Consider the following 18,523-nt stretch of genomic DNA (forward strand, 5'->3'; position numbering starts at 1 on the left):
TGGAAAAATTGCCCACAAAAACAGAAAACATATACGTACTGTTTCGCTACCTACATTTATTCTGTTTCCCAGTTAAAATAGTGCTACTTCAGTTGCAAGGTACGTTTAACCATTTGGGACCGGATAGCACCAGTCGGGACTCGGAACAGGCAAACCATAACTCGTGCATTTCACCCTACGTCGGTGTCTACGCGTTCTCTATTTGAGTTAGCACGCGTGTACCACCAGATCATTTAGCCGCCGCTACATTCATAAAATTGATCCTATGAAGTTTCTGTTTCACCTAAGCCGAGGGATTCCCACTTTTAGAATGTATTTATGAGAGTTAAATAATATGTTCTTTAGTTTAACTCATTTAAATGGTGAACGACTTTGTTAGATACTCTAGGCTTACAATATGGATTCATGACACTTTCACTAGTCAACTCGCATGATATACATAACAAAGTTGCAAATCGTTATACTATTCTTCACGAGTCAGCAGAAGCAAATTACTAGCAACAGCAGTTCAGCTGCAGCCAACAGTTCACAAGATAAATTTTATCGCAACATCTCCTGTGAATGGCACGAAGGCTAACCTGTACCTGGAGATGAACTTTGTTGTAATCAACAATACGTAATCCATTTACAAAGCTCCGAGATTGATCGTTGATTCTTACATTAAATGAACTCGAATCACGAGTTTGTTGTCTACCTCAAATAAAAATTGAAAATTGGCAGCCATCAACGCAACCAGCCATCAATCATACAGGCACACAGATGCTGCCACAGCTTGAAAATTGGCAGCTAGAAACCTCTGCCAGCTACAGTCTACAACAACTACAAACCTCTGCCAGCTACAGCCTACAACAACTACAAACCTCTGCCAGCTACAGTCTACACAACACTCTACGGAACAGGCCATCACCGTTAGTTTAGCTTACACGCTCAGTACGTATTCTGGGGGTTGAATCGCCTCCTCGCATCGCGCCTGTAGTAAGGCGTGTCGTCGACGGTCTGCCGCACATACTCCACAAAGGGCTGAGGCGTGCGAGGGGAAGCAGGGTCAGCAGCCACAGCAGCCGGTGTGGGTGCTGCGTGCCGAGGTGGCACCTGTCGGGCCGGTCTCTCCAGCAGTTTCATGAAGATGGCAAGTGTAGCCGCAGGTACAGCGATGCACGAGAGGATAACAGCAAGTGTGGTTAGGCCTGACGACGACGATGGCTCTTTTCTGTCTCCTGTAGCAGAGCGGACTTCAACTTCCTCAGTCAGCTTACGGTCTTCTTCGGTAGAATTAATCACCACATCCTTCCACGCACCAACAGATACCTAACAGGGTAACGATAGTTTACAGCTTTTCAATGTGCACATCCAATGTTTCAAACATATTCTAGAATAGTAACAAACAACCTTACCATTATGAAATCTGATTTCCTAGAAGGATGGCTGATTTGCATCCTTACAAGAGCTGTCCCATGACTTCTCGCCTTCAAAAAAGAACAAAACATAAACAAGTTTGCCTAAAAGACCAAGGAGAAATATGCTCAATATTGAACTCCTATTCTTTCTGTAACTCACAATACTCCAGAGTTAAGTGGAACTAAGCCTTAGAATTAAAAAACACTTATAGGTTGTGTTGATTTTTCCTTCCCTCTTTTTGTGATGTTGAGGGCAAGATGGGACATAATTAGCTGAACCAAGCCTGACTACAGGACGTAGAAATCCTTAGCCCCACCACCCCACACCCACTCACACCCTCAAAATATAATAAAAGAATGAACGCTTGAGTTTCTGCGAGCAAAATACCTGTAGCACAAAATGTTGATGGGCCCCATATGTACCATTGCCATCTCTGTGCATCACAATTGACACAACATCAGGATTGTTTGTCTCGATCTTTACAGGTGCTATTCCAAGTGCTTCAGTGAAGATATAACCTGGTGGAGAGTGGAAGAGGTTAAAATGAGATTAATATGCCAGAATTTAAGTTAGCACTTCATACTGATTTATTGATCTACCTAATTCATCAGCATATTTGACATCCAGTTCAACTTTATCATTTACAGAAAGATAGGCTGTCTGGATTGATGATTCTGCAGCAGCAGCTACTCGCACTTGTGCAACCTGTACAGTAATGGCCACAGCATCAGGATCAAGAAAATTCTGGGTAAATTGCATGGAAATGTAGGGAAAGGGTGATTGTTAATCTCAGGACCTCAGCAACTCGTAGACATGATGCTATTACTGTTCTGCCAGTTGAGTGATCTTTTGCCTGAATACAATCAACTGCATTACTTTCTCCAGTCCTGATTTTACTTCCATCAATGAGGTTGGCATTCTGCATGGCAGGATCACTTCGGCCACTGCTCCTTAACAGAGAATATCCAATAGTGTCCTCTAGGTCATGTGAGTCTGGTTCTCCAACTGAATTAATTGATCTAGGTAAAAGGTCTGTGGTTGTATAAAAGGGAGGAAATAGCCATGTTATAGGAAGTCCGCGTGCAAGGGGAGGGTCTGGTACGACCAGAATTGTCTTGGAGGCATCATAAGATACAGATCTAGAACTGCCATGCAGCGAGAAATCACAGATGACTGAAACAGAAATTTTAGTTTTCCCACCAGATCTGTTACAATTAAAAAAAAAATTAGCACTCACTTGCTGTTATCCCATTTACTATGTGAGAAAGTTCTTTATGTGTTCCAACCAACCAAGACATTTTAATTATAAGAATGAAGCATAACTAGAAGCACTTGTAAAGATAGGTTTAAGAAGTTTTTGCAACTTTGATGTATTTCACCTCCTAAGAGGCATGTATCTTTCTCCTTTTCAATGAAAAGAAACGTGAAGTCTTCGGGTTTTCTTGGAAAAAATCCAATCAGTACCTTCCAATCAGATGATTAATAAAAACATTTCTATTTCCATTTGATAACCATGGATATTTTTTTCCTTCAAAATGTAGGGCTTCATTGACTCCATTTTTCCTTCCAGATGATTGGAATGTCACCACCTAATGTACAACAGTTTTGTTAGTGCATGGAACTTTGAGAGTTTTCATACAATGGGAACAAAGAATATTGAATATTCTGACCTTTTGATCTGCTATTGTCCAAGTGTAACTTTGACAAGTCTCGTAGAAGGAAAAGGGATCTCCCTGGGCAGAATATGTAATGTTAAATAAAAATTGCGAACATTTGTCACAAAAATCAGGGACTAAGCCCACCTTAGGCAGGGATGGGTAGATTGGCATGCTGCAGCCAACACAGAGACGGTCACTTTGAATGCTCAATCCCATAGCCACTGGGATGCCCACTTCAACTCGTCCAAAAGCTTCACAAATGACGGTGCCTCCATTTGCCAAAACAGCTGCACGTACAGTCTAATGGTGCAACAGCTCAGTAAAATAATTATGTAACTGATCTGAACTCAAAACTTAATAGACTTGCACATGTCAAAACTTAATAGAAGAATGCTTCAAAAGCAAGGTACTAAATAAGATAAACACACATGCATGTAGTACAGCAAAACATCACTCAGTATATGACTTACAGAGTTTCCTACTGTCCTTGCATACAGCTTCCCAGTAGCAGTTTGAACTTCCAATGTTCCCATGTTCAGACTTGTGTACTCAATGGAAACTCCAATCTTTGGACCACCTTTAACAGAAAGCTAAAGAGAAGGGAGAAAAGCACTCAGAACCCATTTGTTTCTTAGATAAGTACAACTAGATGATAGTGATGGCAACTACAAATGCTACACTAGCAATTTAGGGTCTTTTGGAATGCAGTTTGATTCTCAGTTTTCCATACACATTGCACATATCTAAGTAATTGTCATTCTGTCAGACCTTAATGAAAACATAATTTCTGTTTTTCTTGAAGACGAATACAATATTGCTCCTCTTTCCCAGAATAGATTTTTTTTTCAGATTACTTCCGGATTTATGTGTTTTTGTAGTGAGTATCCAAACAGCATATTTGGGGAAATCCATTGCCCACATAAAACATTTGTCTTGAGGAGATGCAAGTAACTACATATGTGACACAAATTTTATAAAGGGGGTTAACATAATGATTACCACAAAAGAGGCACCCGGTGTGAGGTAAATGTACTCCGGATGTATTTGCAGAGGTTTGTACACTTCTACGTTCACAACTTGACTCAAAACTCTCTGCCCAGAGTGTTGCTTCGCACTGACCTGAAGATTGGAGACATAAAGAGTGATGTCAGACAATAAGCATCTGAAACCAATAACATATCAATTGTGAACTTATATAAAAAGACCCACCGCAACAGAACTTACATAAAGAGATGTCGTGCCAGTCTTTGCCGCTTTAGTTGAAAATGTTGGTCCACCAAGAAACTCTGTTGGATTAATAAGCTCCAGAATTTCATCACCAAGATGTACCTCAACTCCCATGTATTTGTACTGCAAAGAAAAAAAATTGTAAAACTAGAAAGACAGGTAACAGTGATACTACCACCAGAGGCGTCATATTTCTGTAACAGTAAAATGTATGGAGAGCAAACAGGAGGCAGAGAAGTGCATCCAGCTGACATCTTAAAAACCACTATATGACAACTATAATGATAGGATTGGACAGACAAGATCTTATATATTGCGATCTTCTGTGGCTGATTGAATAGTAACTTGTCAGTGCAAAGATAAAGAGGATATCTAGTAAAACTAAGAACAAAAAGTTGAGTCTGCTTGGCAAAAGGCTAAGGTAACTTGGTATTATTAATACAATCTAAGTGTCCAAATGGAGGAATGTCAAATTTTCACAATCAAAGAGCACCAGCAAGGACACCTGAAAATCTCCAAAGACTTGTCCATCTTGGGTACCAGCTGAAATCTGAAATTCTTTTGTGGTTCCTTCCTAGAAACAAACAAAGTGTAGATGAAATAAACCCCAAAGCTTTAGCATCTGAAAAAGATAAGATTTGCAACAAAGAGAGCATATCATTGTACCATAATGCTGATGTGCTCTTCTGACAGTATCTGAATCCAGTCAACATTTGCAACTCTAACCTATAATTGCAAATAACCCCACATGCAAGGAAAAAAAAAGGTTAAACACGGCAAGCAACAAGGACATACAAAAGGCGCTTGGTTGCCATAAGCAAAATGAATATTGAGAAAATCAGGGAAGAAAGGTAGCAAAGAAACATACCAGAGAACTAGTTGTTACTCTAGGGGAAAGGCCAATGTCCTGAATTGTCACAACAGCACTGCCTAAGCCTCTAGCGCCAAGAACCAACTGGGAACATAGCACCTTCCCTGGTTGTTGAACTGTTTGCACAACGTTTGTGTCATTGGTAGAGGCATCCAGGTAGCATGTACCACCACTGACAGATAAGATTTCCTGCACAGAAGCCACAGATACATCAGAACATAACAAGAAGGAAAGTTATTTGCAAATAATTTAGAGTTGCCATTGCATACCTGTGCTTCAGGATGGTTAACTAACAAGACATACTCCGGAATGACTCTCAAGGAAGAAACAATCTGAGCAATCCAAAAATGAGTAGATAACCTGTTTAGCGAAATCAAGGAAAATAATCAAACCATAAAGAATTCTAGTATAATTACCTGCAACTGAATAGCATCTGTCAGCATGTCATTTGCGCTTTGAAGAAACAAGTGCTCTTCACGGGTTTGGCTAGCAATTCTTGAAGAAAAGCCAACGACTGTAGCACGGGCAGTGCACTGCAAGTTCACACAATGAAGAAGTTTAAATTATACCCACTTGTAAACCACTAAAAGACATATATTTCTTATTTAGATCTATATTTCACAAACAACCATAGTGGAAATTAAACATTAAGAGTTGATGACAAGCATCGACATGATGTTAACTATCAAAATTAAAACAGTTTAGCATGGCCTATCATACTAACCAGTCCTGTAGAATTCTGTAGGACAAGAAACCTCTCCCAAGATGACTTATCTAAAGTTTCAGCTTCTTCGTCTTGATCCAGGTAAGCAAGTCCCTCGCATGCAGTGGTTTCCCATCTCAGGAAAAGAGAGGACGAATTGGCAAAAAATCTTCCATTTCCATGTACACCAGCAGCAGCCAGCCGGATGCTCCTTCCATTTGAGATTACAACAGGAGATAATTGCAGTCTATCAGGGGTACGTTCAGCTTTGCTTGCCTCTTCCAAAATATCAAGCCGGTTTTCTGTCAAAATGTCAAAAATGGAGAAGTACCACAGCTAAGCTTTACCGAATGAAACAGTAAAAGGTATGCATCATGAACAAACTATAGTTTATGAATCGTACTGGAATTATCAATAAAAAGAGCATGATAGTACCATTTTCATTTGCAATCAATATTATTGCTGACGGTAAGTCACAAACAATTGATAACTCTGACTTGGCTACAGCAGGCACGGGATGATCTTTCCCAATCATGTTTCCACGTGAGAACAGCAGTTTCTACGGAAAGAATACAAGAAATATTCAGCTAGGAGGCAATGCATTAGAACTGAATCAACTGATAGCAGCCTGTAGTAATGCATAACTGGAAATATGTGTGAACATAACTATTGACAGGAATCAATTGAATTTGAAAGTTTAAACATCGAAATGCTTACAAAGTTGCCTTCGCTTTGGCAAGAAACTTGGTATAGTCCACTAGATATTTTTTGCACAGCAGTGGAACCAGTAATATAACTTTTGGGTTCACCAACAACATCAACAGTTTCGACAAAATCAACCACTTTGTCCCACGGCTCAGGCCCTCCATAGAGAAAAACATTCATGGTTGATCCAGGAACCAAGTACAACTCCTTGGGAAAGTTGTCACCCACATTCTGAATTTCACTCTGTAATCTAGATAAGTCAACCCAGTAACCACCAAACTGATTCCCATTTCCTGCTTGAAGTGCCATAAGAGGATAATATGCAGATACTTTTGAGGTGGCCTTCAGTAAAATAGGCACATTAAAAGTCTCAAGGTAGGACTCTGACTCAGACGAAAAAGTCGCAACTACTGTGGCTCGACCAGCAGCAGCTGCATTTAGAGATACCCAAGCACAAGGATTGCCATATTGTGTCCAAGAACCAGTATGATGTTTTAAGGCCTCAGCGCCCAGAGCCTCAGTTGTGTCAACAAATTCGAAAGTTTGATTCTCAGATAGTAGACTCCACCTTATAAAGGCATTAAAATAATCGCATCTCGAGTATGAGAGTCCTGCAAAGAGAAACATCAAAAATAGCTATTAGAAGGAACAAGATAGCTTAGAAACAAATAATGAACTGATAAGTGCTTTCAGATCATGAATTAGAAAGCCCATGTCATGGTAATCACCATTAGATGTCTTAAATGTCACAGCAGCATGAAGTTGTGTTCCAACAGCCACCTCCACAGGAAAGATTGGCAATATAGCCAGTGTTGAAGGAGTGGATACTTCAATAATGATCTGCATTGTGAAGCAAACATAATCATCTGTAAACAGTGACTAAAAACTTATATAAATGGAAGATGATTTTAAAATTTATATAAATGGATCAGTAAGATTGTACAGAAGAAAGTTCCCTCGTAAAAGAATAGAAAGAAAACACAGACCCTCAATACCATGAAAAGGGAAGGATGTAATCAACATCCAAGCTGCAAGCATAATAAAAAAATGACTGACCACAGTTATATTAAGTGACTTGACCACATGACTGCATGCATATGCAAATAGGATATTCAGTGTTGTATTGTCGTGTATGAACTAGTGCAAATAGGTACTGCAATATTACATGGAAAAGATAGTCGAACAGCTGATTGGTACTTTTTGCATCTCTAGACTGCATGCATCTGCAAATAGCATATGTGAGTGGTGTTTTTGTGCGAGATCTAGTGCGATTAGGTACTACATGAAAAAGATAGATCGAACAGTTGGTATTTTTTGCATCTCTATGAAGATGCATTGACTGCTAAATAAGATGCAAAATTCATACTGGGCATGAACAGATTTATTAGGTGTATCCTCCAATTTGAAGTTTGTTACGCAAAAAAGAAAAAGCTTCAGACAAAAAGTTGTTGAGAGAATCAGTGCATATATTATTTGATTAAAGTATTGAAGCTCAGTAAAATGTACGCCTGAAGAACAGTAACAATTTCCATTTCGTACATAATGCTTTTACATCAACTCTAGCCCCATCAGTAAGATTTTGGTGATCAGCCTTTCATTGGCTACAGGTGCAGCACTATGTTACCATAGACAATTTCCATCCTATTAATAAGTGACTATTTCAATATATTTTTGCTATTAAGATAGCATTCCAGTAAGAAAACTTTCATGCAGCAGGTGCCTCATAAAGGAAGTAAGGAAAAAGAGAAGGCAGAAGCCAGTCTTTCTGAAGTTCAAAGTTATTAGTTTAACATAGACATATAAACTCACAGACCCCAAGAAAACTTAGTACTAGTGCAAAATGAAAAGAATATAATTCAGAAAGAGTGTGAATCACGGCATAACTCTTCTAATCATGCTGAAAGCGCATATTTTGCATGAAAGCTTCAAGGTTGAGCTTACATATTCAAAGTAGACAAGTAGAAACCGGTAGTTTATAAAGACCAGAATGACAATGCAAAGGAAATTTAATATTCACATACCTCATCAAAATTCAGGAAATCAAAGACAGAAACTACTTTGATAACAGCTTGACCAGGCTTTTTAGCACGGACAGTGCGCGAATCAGACACAGAAACAACACTTTCATCAGATGAATATAACTTGTAGTCCTCCATCGTCTTACCACAGCCTTCAGTTGAGAAAAAATATCAATCAAATCTACAAACCAAAAGTGGGTTAAGACTGAAGATGTCACGCCAACTAACCTCCAACTGCCATCAATTCAACTTCTTGATAAACTCCATTTACCCAGGGTAGGTGGATTATATTGGAGTTCTCCGTTCCTTCATCCCAGGTTGCCTTCACTTTAGTGCATACATTAACTTCTTGCAGCAGCTTGAGAACCTAAAATGGAATGTGCCAATCAGGCAATTAGAAACCTTTATGGCTGAGTGATGAATTGCCAGCACCCCTTTCGTGATCTTTGCATACAACGTAGCACCACCCCAAGAGGAAAGCTAGCAATAGCATGAATATGCATGATATGTACCTTTGCTGATCCAGATGCCTCTGTTTGGTATGTTAATGAAGCAACCAAATATCCTTTGCCCTGGGAAATGGGGAATAGCAATCTAGAAGTATGCCCTACAGAGTTGTCCACAACCCGCGATAAGTTCCAGAATTCCACTGTGCTGCTCTCCAATATAAAATTGTTTTCCTACCAACAAAAATAAGGGGATTGTTGAACAAAATACCATTCCACATAGTATATGAGGGAAAAAAATCACGTCCGTAACCAAACTGCTAACATTAGCTCAAAATAAGGCAGGCGTTGTTCCATCTCCATAAATTCCTTCAGCATATGTACTAAAGGATGCCTGGGTATCATGTACCAAGGTGAGATGAACAGGATTTAAAGGCATGAATACTGCAGAATATTTGAACTTCATGTTGCAAGAGTGAGGAATATGGAATCATTTGATGTGACTATGCAATTATGCTGGTGCAAGCATGCATGACTGCATTTATCTGCATGAACCATAAGAGTGAACTACTTATTATGGAAAATGTATCTGAAGGTTCTCACTTACAGCATACTTGTATATTGAAAGATACATAATAGTTGGTGCAACAGAGTACTCCATGTGTGATTGCGTATACACTGTACAGGTGGATTTATGCTTGAGCTATTACATTAATTTTATGTGCATCACATGCTACATAATCACTTCACAGAACAGAAGCATATAAATACAGTTTAGAGTGATCACTCGCATTGGGAGCCTGCCTCCGGCAGGTGTGCTCACGGTTGTTTTCTTAATTGCAAATATCAAAGGGTGCTGCTGCCTGCTGGTCAATGTTTTCTATTATTATTTATCAAACTAAATACAGTTTAGCCATTTTAAATTAAGCACTGTAAGAATTATACAAAAGGATTTTCATTCAGATCAAAGCCATCGTTTGCTCATTATTTGTACTATGTTTAATAGTAAGTAACAAACAAAGAGAGAAGGAATCAAATAAGTTAGGTCAGGTGAATAGTACCTCCGTAATGAATATCTCTCTAGTATCAAATCCCTCTGCAAAAGCTTTCGCAAGAACAATGTATTCTTTTCCAGGAAAAACGTACCACGCTGCTGAGGATGGAATATTTGTTATACCATGAAGATGATCAGAATCAGCCATCACTGGAGCTAGATAAAGGAAGAGTGTCCGTGGAATAACAACATGTAGAGATGATACTTGTTGATGGCCAGAAACTCTTGTGTCTTCAACAACAACATTCGTAAATCCCAGATTCAGAGCATGTACAACACCCAAAGAACTATCCACTTGGGCCACAGAAGAGTTCGTCACATGCCAAAGATGGTATTGTGATGGTAGATTAACCACTGAAAAGGTTTTAAAAAAAGTGAGAGGATCTGTTAGCTTTCATTGGCAAACATCTGGAAAAAAAAGTTCGGGCAGAAACTTTCTATAAATTATACTAAAGAAACAAACCACAAAACCAAAGCACGGCATCTAAAACTGGCGATGTTAGTGCAGACATCGAAATAAGTCTCTTTGTTAGTGTTACATTCCATTCTCCTGAATAAAGAAATTCGCTGTATGTAAATCGTTTATATGTGAAATGCAGCATTAATTTTTTAATTGTGGTTCTGGTTTGCTCTAATATACAACATAACACCACAGTTCATTTTCTGATTAGAATGGAACTGATTAAGGTATACTATCTACATACAGATAATTAGATGTCTGGTGATAGTACCTTGGGCGACCTTTTGTCGGAAAATCTTGAGTTTGAAATTTACTGAAACACCAAGAGTTACAAGGACGGGTGAAGGAGGCTCTAGCGACATAGCCTCAGCAACAGTCAAGGTGATAGTGTCATTTACGTGCTCAAACTGTGGTTCAAATAGTTGAACACTGACAGCCTCGTGGCCAATCCCGACACCCTTCACGACAAAGAAATCAGAACCAAGATTCTGCAAAAAGTATAGCAACAGAGTTCAGAGCATGTATTTTTCATATTTAACTGAATGCTGGTGGAGTTAATCTGGAAACAAGATAATGTGCAAATATAATCGCATACCCTGTCTTCAAGCTCAAACCGCGCATTCATATCAACACAAAAACCACTACAGTCACTTAAATGTGTATCTTTCAGCGGAATGTGAGCAAGATGATGGTTACTGTTATCAAGTGATGCCGGGATAAGCTGCCACATAAACTGCAATCCCACCAACGTTGAGAACACGTTTTCTGAATCAAAAGGAGAACAGACAAGTTAGAACGCAGTACTGAAATACTATTATTAGAAGTAATCAGATGGGGAAATGGCTAATTAAACAATGTTGTTAGTTATTCCGCATTTCCTCTAGCATAGAGCTAGGAGAACTGGAGAAGCAGCAGTAATAATTGAGAACCAATATCAGGAGGAACTCAAACACAGAGGAGAGTGCAAAGAATTCTAACTGGTGCAAGTCAGAATTAAATAACCACACTTGAGGGATATTTGGAATGCCAGCAAACAATAAGAAACGAGTTATACGAAGAACAACCTTCGTCATCAAAGGCATGCACGCGCAACGTGGCAACTTCATCCAGGTCAATCTTGACAGAATGGTGAAAAATCCTGATCCGGGAGATCCTGTCGACGAAGACCTTGCAGTGAATCGTGACCCCACTGATCATGTCGGTGGCGTAGACAGAGGTCTCCTTGCGGCCGCTGTACGGCGCGATGGATGCCAGGCGGGCGCTCGTCGAGCATTTGCTGCTCTCGTTGTACTCCGGCTTGATCGAAATGATGTCGTGATGATCCAGTGACCTGCAAACACGATACGCACACACGTTAACCTCCTCAGGCTGTGAAAGGCTAGATGACGATGGATGGACTGGAGCATGGGATTGCCGAAAACAGTTATGAATCATGAATTACAACTGTAGAACAGGCTAAGTGTACTGTAAGCATAAAATACCTTGCTAAGTCTACTTTAAACATGTACCCACATTCATGTCCAGATGACACAGGAGTTTCGAGCAAGTAGGGAACAATTGCGTTGCTTCTTAGAAGCAAGTGTAACCATGTGGAAACGCTACAGCGTAGTACACAGGACATTTGACACAATTTGCGGGAATGTCACCCGGTTCGAAACCTTGAACTAATCCAGGTAGTGATACCGCATCACACCGAGACTAAGAGGACCCAACTCCAAAACCTTCAGCTAATCCGAGTAGCGACGCTGCATCACCACGAGGCTAAGAGAATCCGTCGCTCCCCCAAACCCTAGAGGTTGGCCGGCATCGGCATCGATTCACACAGCCGGCCCGGAACGCAAGTGAGCGAGGGAGCAGGAGGAACAAATCAGGCCACGGGAACCGCAGCACAGCAGGCAAGCAAGTACTCCGCGCGACTAGCTTGGAACGAGGGGTGGGGAGGGTGTGCATACCAGGTGAAGCAGCCGTCCCCGCCGACGAGGCGGTACTCGACGGGCCTGGTCATGCGCGGGGGCAGGAGCACGCTCAGGTCCGCCATGTGGGGCCCGCCCGCCGCGGCCGCCGGGGCGCACAGCGCGGCGGCCACCACCAGCAGCAGCGCCTCCGCCGCGAGCGCGACGGCCGGCCGCGCGGCCATCGCGAAGCTTCGGGAGCGCCGGTGCTGGAGCAGGTGAGCTCGGCCGCTAAACCCTAGGGGAGAGGGGAACTGGGGAAGGAAGTGGGGTTGAAGAGGGGGAGAGCAAAGCGTCGTGCTGGTGTGGTCCCGGAAATGTTGGCCTGTGTCGTCTCGTCTCGGTCTCGCCGACGTCGTCCTGGGCCGGGCCGGTTGCGCCGGCCAGGTTCTGCTCCTCCCCAGAATGGGCCTTTTTCTAGTGTTTCTTTTTCTGTCAAAATTTTTGATAAAAACCGCTCAATGTGGCGCCGAAGGCTTGCATTGTGCACCCCTCCCACGTGTGCTTGTGGGTCTTGGGCCAGGTCCGTTAGTGTTGGTGGCCAATGGAGAAGAGGATGATGGATCACCGGAGTTGGGGTTTAGGGTGGGGAGGTGTCTTCGGCAACCAGACTTAGGGTTAGGGGTGTCACCGGTGAACGGACATTGGGTTAGGGGTGCGGAGGAGGGGCTTAGAGGGAGGGCCGATAGGGGGTGGCTCAGTGGAGGTGGAGGGTGGGGCGGTGAGACATCACTACGGTTGACGCGGGTGGTGGGAGACGGCAGCTAGGCCAATGCCGGCAGGCATGTCCAAAAGAGTGTTGCCTTTCCTTAGCTAAGAGATCATCTCTCGGAAATTAAGAGAAGACTATTTTATGCGTTCTACGATATGTCTTTCCTTAGCAAATTAATTCCTTACTAAAAAATAATTATTTACCATTAATTGCTATGGATGACAATAAGAGATAATGTATTGTATGATTTATCTCTACGAAGAGAAGACATGCCTTCTCTACCATTCTACATGCCCTTATATTCTGCCTTAGGATTTAGTCAGCTTTTTCATTTTTTATTTTTTATTTTTTATTTCACTTGTTTTTCTTTTCACTTTTTTACGTTTTTCCTTTATTCAAATATATTTTTTACTTTTTATTCTCTGTAGTGAACTTTTGTGTTCCCAAGGGCACGAGCAGCTCATTCGATCAGGGCCGGCCCAACCTAACCATATGGGAGCGAAATGAAAGAGAAGCATCGCACAGGCGCCACTGCACCAGACACCCCTTTTTCGATTTCCACCCGGTTTCTTGACCGGTTGACCATTTTTAAAATTGGATTATTTTTTAAATTTGAAACTTTTTAAAATCTGAATCTTTTGGAAGTGAATTTTTAAAATTGAAATGAACACTTTTAAAAAATTAAACTTTTTCTAAAATTGAACAATTTTAGAAAAGCAAACATTGAAAAACCGGAAAAAAAACCAGCAGAAACCATAAAAACCGGAAAAGAGACCCACAAACCGGTCGGAAAACCATTAAAAAATGTGCGGAAAAACCCAGCGGCACGCAGTAAAACACCGGGCCTGATCGGCAAATAGGATTTTCAGATAGAAAGGAGCCCATGTCTTCTAGTTTAGTTTCAAATATCTGGAGAGAGACAACTCCCTCCACAAACATTGGTGTAGACTCTGAAAAAAATCAGCTCACGATAGAATAATACTTCCATTAATACATATTAGCTCACGATGTGTACATATATAATCTTCATGAAATAACCCAGAAACAAAGTAAGTTGTCAAGGAGAAAAAAATACATTGCTAGGCAATATTGCAGAAACAGTAAGCATTTTGTTACATTTCTACTTGGTATTTACATTCAGCAGGAAAAAGTATATCATCTGGGTTATGCCAATACACAGGACAATATGTATAGCTTTCCTGGATAGCACAACTAAAACAATAAATGTAATTCACTAGTGTCGGTGCTGTCTCTGAACAGCCTTACATGCCATGTTCATTCACATAAGCGACGTCTCCGTGTTCTTGTGCGCAGCCATTGAAGATCAACTGTCCCCTAAAGAGTTGCCAGGAGCTGTTCATCTCTGCAGATAGAACGCTGTACCAATCAAAACGATCCATAGGGTGACGATCGCCCAGTCGCTCCTTTTCCATTCCATTGGCGGTCGCAGGAGAAACAGATTGCCAAAGATGTTTGCTGAAGATTCAGGTTGGCTGCTGGCGGCCACAATCTTTCTTTTCTTCTCCTCTTGCTCCTCGATTTTGTCACTCCATGTTCCGGCATACCTGATTAAAAGGTGACGTGTCAGATGAATCTAGCAAAACATATTGACAGGCAATTCTTCCTTAGTTTCAAATGGAAGAGTATGTTGTGTTGTAGTAAATTGTAACTTAGCCGCATATGGAAGTAGCTGTCATGCAAAAACTCTTGCAGAACGCATAGGATGTTGCTGCTCACAGAGTTGTATGTCATGGTTCTGATTCAAGTTGTTGTTTAAACCAGGAGTAGAAAACATAACTAATTCCAGGATGTATTATTAGCCATAAAATGGTGTCAGTCAGAATTAACGGGCATCTATATATGTTCAGTACCCAAAATTATTCTGCTGTGGAAAGATGAACTTGAACTTTTGCTATACTTGCAACCGCACAAATATATTATTTGTTGCACGATGTCATGCAGTAGCAGCAAAACTACAGTGTACAGTACTCCCTACATTTCAATTTAGGTACAGTTCAGCAAACATGCTTATGAAGAAGCAGATGTTTGAAGCTTAAAATTACTCATCTACCTGTTGTATGAGACAAAAATCAGAAGACTCATTTAGGCAATGTAAGCAGCCAAGCAAATTGGCTATTACATTTTACTTCTTTAATGTTTTGCTAGAAGGCATCACCCAACTCAAACATCGCCGACATGCAGAGAAACCAGAGTACTAGTTGTCAGGCAGAGATGGTGAAAAGAAATAGTCCAGCCTCAGAGAGATAACTAACCAGTCCCAGCTGGATCCAATTTGTGGTATCGTGACCACCTCGTCGTTGGAGATCTTCAACTTGGGTGCCTCCGCAATGTACCGGAAATCAGCCGCCTGCCTCCTGATGCTAATCACAGGATGTGTGCGCTCCAATTGTTTGTACAGTGCTATGCAATCCTTGTGTCGCCTATTGGCATCATATGCCATTGCAAGCCAAATTTGAATCTGGAAGTGAGAGCAGGCAGTACATATGACTAAGGCACCTACAGGATCTTTCATGAAAGTTTACAGCCATGATCAAGGGCTGTGATTGAAATCACTGAACTGGTAAAGGTGACAGTGACACGTGCTGCTGATATGTTTGTCAATCATACAGTATGATGCTAGCTTGGATAATATTTGCACACAGACAGATTTTCTATGCTAATCTGCTACGGAGGAATATGTCATGTTCACTATGAAAGAATTTTTTAAAATTTCATTGTAAATAGCCATTCTTTCTCGTAGATTGAGGTACAGTAAAGGTTGTCTCTACAGATGTGACGGTGACATGTGATAACTCATACCAAGTCCGTTTACAGCGTACTTACCTGCAGGGCATTCAAAGTGCCATTAACTACACCTAACAGCATTTTCCTCTCGGCATCCATATCCCTATATGTAAGTATGTAACCATTTGTGAAATTCTCTAAGAATGAATGGTTCTCCGTGGCTCTAGCTACCTTCTTGTTCATTATAAGTGGTGCTCGTTCCATCCTTAGTTAACTAAGTGAAGTAACCAGTTAGCAGGATACAGCTACGCTTGTGGTATCCGTTGTCCCTTCATGTAGACACCGTCAGTGGTAATAACTAGCAGGTTCCTTAGCAGTAGCATCCACATTATTTCGAGAGCGACTTATGCACAATCATTTGGCACATCACAGTGACCAGACCACGCGAAACCTCGGACCATGGATCTCATATTTTTAGATTCTCAGGGAGACAACCTCCCCGATGGATCTCATATCAATAGCACGACATGTGCAAATGTGCAGCATAGATACTACCTCACCACCGAGGAGCGATGAGGGGCGTATGATGGTGAGTGCGGCCTCCAAGAACTCGATGGAGCGGCCATACATCCCCTTCCCGTACGCCCTCTGCCCCATGTCGAACATCTGCTTCGCAGTCGCCCTCCTTTCGGCCTGCTCCTTCGCCACCTGCAAACACTCACCCCGGGATATTCAGTCTCCTTCACCACCTTCTCCAAATAGCAAATTCTAGCACGATCCAGGTAAGAATGGGAGAGTGGCAAATAGTAATTAGTGAACTAGCTAGTAATGTGTAGCTTGGTCAGATCCGTTGTTCAGTCCATGTTTGGTTCTGCAAACTGCAATGTCACTTTGGTGTCAGTGTGGCTGTGTACATGTGCTGCAGTGAGTAGTCGGCAATCAACAAGGCTACTACGAGATGACTATGGCGGGGAGAGATGGCAACCTTCTCGAGCTCTCGGCGGACGCGCTCGCGCTTCTCCTCCTCGGACTCGTCGTCCGCGGAGGCCCGGCTCTGCAGCTCCTCCGCGGTGCGCTCCAGCTCGTCCATCTCCTCCGCCTCCTTCAGCCGCCGCCTCATCTCCGCCTCCCTCTCCCTCCGCTCCTCCTCCTCCGACTTGTACTCCCCGCCTCCGCCGCCCGAGGCGGAGGCCGCGAACCTGGCCGCCGGCGCGTGGCCGCGGGAGAGGCGGCGCGGGCGCAGGGGCCTGGGGGCCCAGCTGCAGAGGTGGAGGCGCGGGCGGCAAACGGCGAGGTGGGCCCGCGGGGCCGCGGTGGCGTCGCCGAGGAGCAGACCGGCGGCCATCGCCGGAGCAGGGGAGGGAAATGCGCTGGAGGAGTTAAAAAACTGGTTCTTTTGTGCGCCAGTTAAATGGCTTTGGCACGGCACCGCTGTGGATGACAGGTGGGCCCAGATGCCGATATTTTTTCAGAGGAGAAAGAAATGGTGCGGAGGAGAGAGTGGACGCGTGGTGCTGCCAATTCGAAGGTGTAGCCATCGACGACCACTGCTGATGCTCTCCTTGCTTTTTATTTTTGTTTTGGGCTGAGCATGTTATTTTCTCACATGGAGAAAAGATGGAGGCAATTGTGCAATGCAAAGATGCAATAATGCTAGCTAACAAAACAAAGAAAGGTTTTTGAATAATTTGTATCTGATTCATGATTTTCTGTTAAGCAAGATTGTTACAAGTCCGACAGTCTACGTCTCTCCGAGACGGTGTCGGTTTTATGGCCTAGAAAGCTTCTTGTAACTGAATGTCAATAATTGGAAGGAAAGATCAAGTAACGGGGAGAAGCATTGATTTTCGTAAATGTGCATTCGGACAGATTGCACCTGAACCTCACAAATGTGGCACTCACGAATAGTTAAACTAGCGGAGCTGCTACCAAGTAAAAAAAAAGTAGATGACCTTTTTTAGAATGTTGTCACTTTATTGATTAAGCAGCATCATTACAAAGTTCAACCCGCATACACTTCAGGATCACACCAACTGAAATATTATAAACTATATAAAAGTAAGGAGTTATGTGCCCCCACATCCAAATTACGACCGAAGAACTTGAAGGGACATGGTTCAAAACTCGAGGCTATGTCCTTTATGTTGTTGATCATAGATAGCTATCACCAAATGGCGAAGATATTCGCTATATGATTGAAAGATTTTCTAAGGAAACCTCCAAGTTTTTCTTTTGAGTTTATTTTTATTTTGTCTTTCTTTTTTTTGTTAAAGAAAATGTATGTATCTGTTAGCATAACGGTGTGTGTTCTCTATATGCAAAGGCCGGTGTAAAGTCTTTTGTTTGTATGGGCTTGATGCAAGTTTCAAGTTAATATCATCTCCCTTTAACGAAGAAAAGAACAAAACTACTGAGTGTTGGGTTGTATTCATCTAGTTATTATGAAATTCATTTGCATGCTTTTCAATTAGTACGAATAAGGATGAGAAAACTAATCCTTTTATTTTTTTCTTTAATGAGTCTAGAAATTACAACCTTCTCTTCAATTTTTCCTTCAAGTAGTTTGAGCTATTT

The 18,523-nt window shown here is 41.9% G+C and overlaps 2 protein-coding genes across 3 annotated transcripts; both read right to left on the reverse strand.

The window, feature by feature from the left end:
- Nucleotides 1-696: 696 nt before the first annotated feature.
- On the reverse strand, nucleotides 697-12,560 carry LOC124652237 (nuclear pore complex protein GP210-like). Of its 2 annotated transcripts, XR_006987646.1 has the most exons (29): nucleotides 12,493-12,560; nucleotides 11,605-11,870; nucleotides 11,136-11,305; nucleotides 10,812-11,028; nucleotides 10,088-10,434; nucleotides 9,093-9,260; nucleotides 8,809-8,947; nucleotides 8,584-8,732; nucleotides 7,291-7,402; nucleotides 6,575-7,173; nucleotides 6,293-6,416; nucleotides 5,879-6,159; nucleotides 5,571-5,687; nucleotides 5,424-5,486; nucleotides 5,152-5,343; nucleotides 4,950-5,009; nucleotides 4,789-4,857; nucleotides 4,281-4,406; nucleotides 4,056-4,175; nucleotides 3,527-3,646; nucleotides 3,201-3,356; nucleotides 3,069-3,131; nucleotides 2,863-2,987; nucleotides 2,195-2,603; nucleotides 1,998-2,103; nucleotides 1,786-1,916; nucleotides 1,395-1,466; nucleotides 861-1,308; nucleotides 697-827 (listed from the first exon to the last, which is right to left on the reverse strand). XR_006987646.1 is itself a non-coding variant. In XM_047191260.1 (28 exons), the coding sequence occupies exons 1-28, from the start codon at nucleotides 12,543-12,545 to the stop codon at nucleotides 928-930; spliced, it is 4,935 nt and encodes a 1,644-aa protein (XP_047047216.1). In that variant the 5' UTR covers nucleotides 12,546-12,560; the 3' UTR covers nucleotides 697-927. The 2 variants fall into 2 exon arrangements, 1 of the variants encoding a protein (XP_047047216.1); XM_047191260.1 differs by having other exon boundaries at nucleotides 697-1,308.
- A 1,709-nt stretch (nucleotides 12,561-14,269) lies between these two features.
- On the reverse strand, nucleotides 14,270-17,309 carry LOC124652201. Its single transcript, XM_047191219.1, has 4 exons — nucleotides 16,935-17,309; nucleotides 16,505-16,657; nucleotides 15,478-15,683; nucleotides 14,270-14,769 (listed from the first exon to the last, which is right to left on the reverse strand). The coding sequence occupies exons 1-4, from the start codon at nucleotides 17,292-17,294 to the stop codon at nucleotides 14,562-14,564; spliced, it is 927 nt and encodes a 308-aa protein (XP_047047175.1). The 5' UTR covers nucleotides 17,295-17,309; the 3' UTR covers nucleotides 14,270-14,561.
- Between the last annotated feature and the right edge of the window lie 1,214 nt (nucleotides 17,310-18,523).

This window comes from Lolium rigidum, chromosome 5 (genome assembly GCF_022539505.1).
Source record: "Lolium rigidum isolate FL_2022 chromosome 5, APGP_CSIRO_Lrig_0.1, whole genome shotgun sequence".
Classification (NCBI taxonomy): Eukaryota; Viridiplantae; Streptophyta; class Magnoliopsida; order Poales; family Poaceae; genus Lolium; species Lolium rigidum.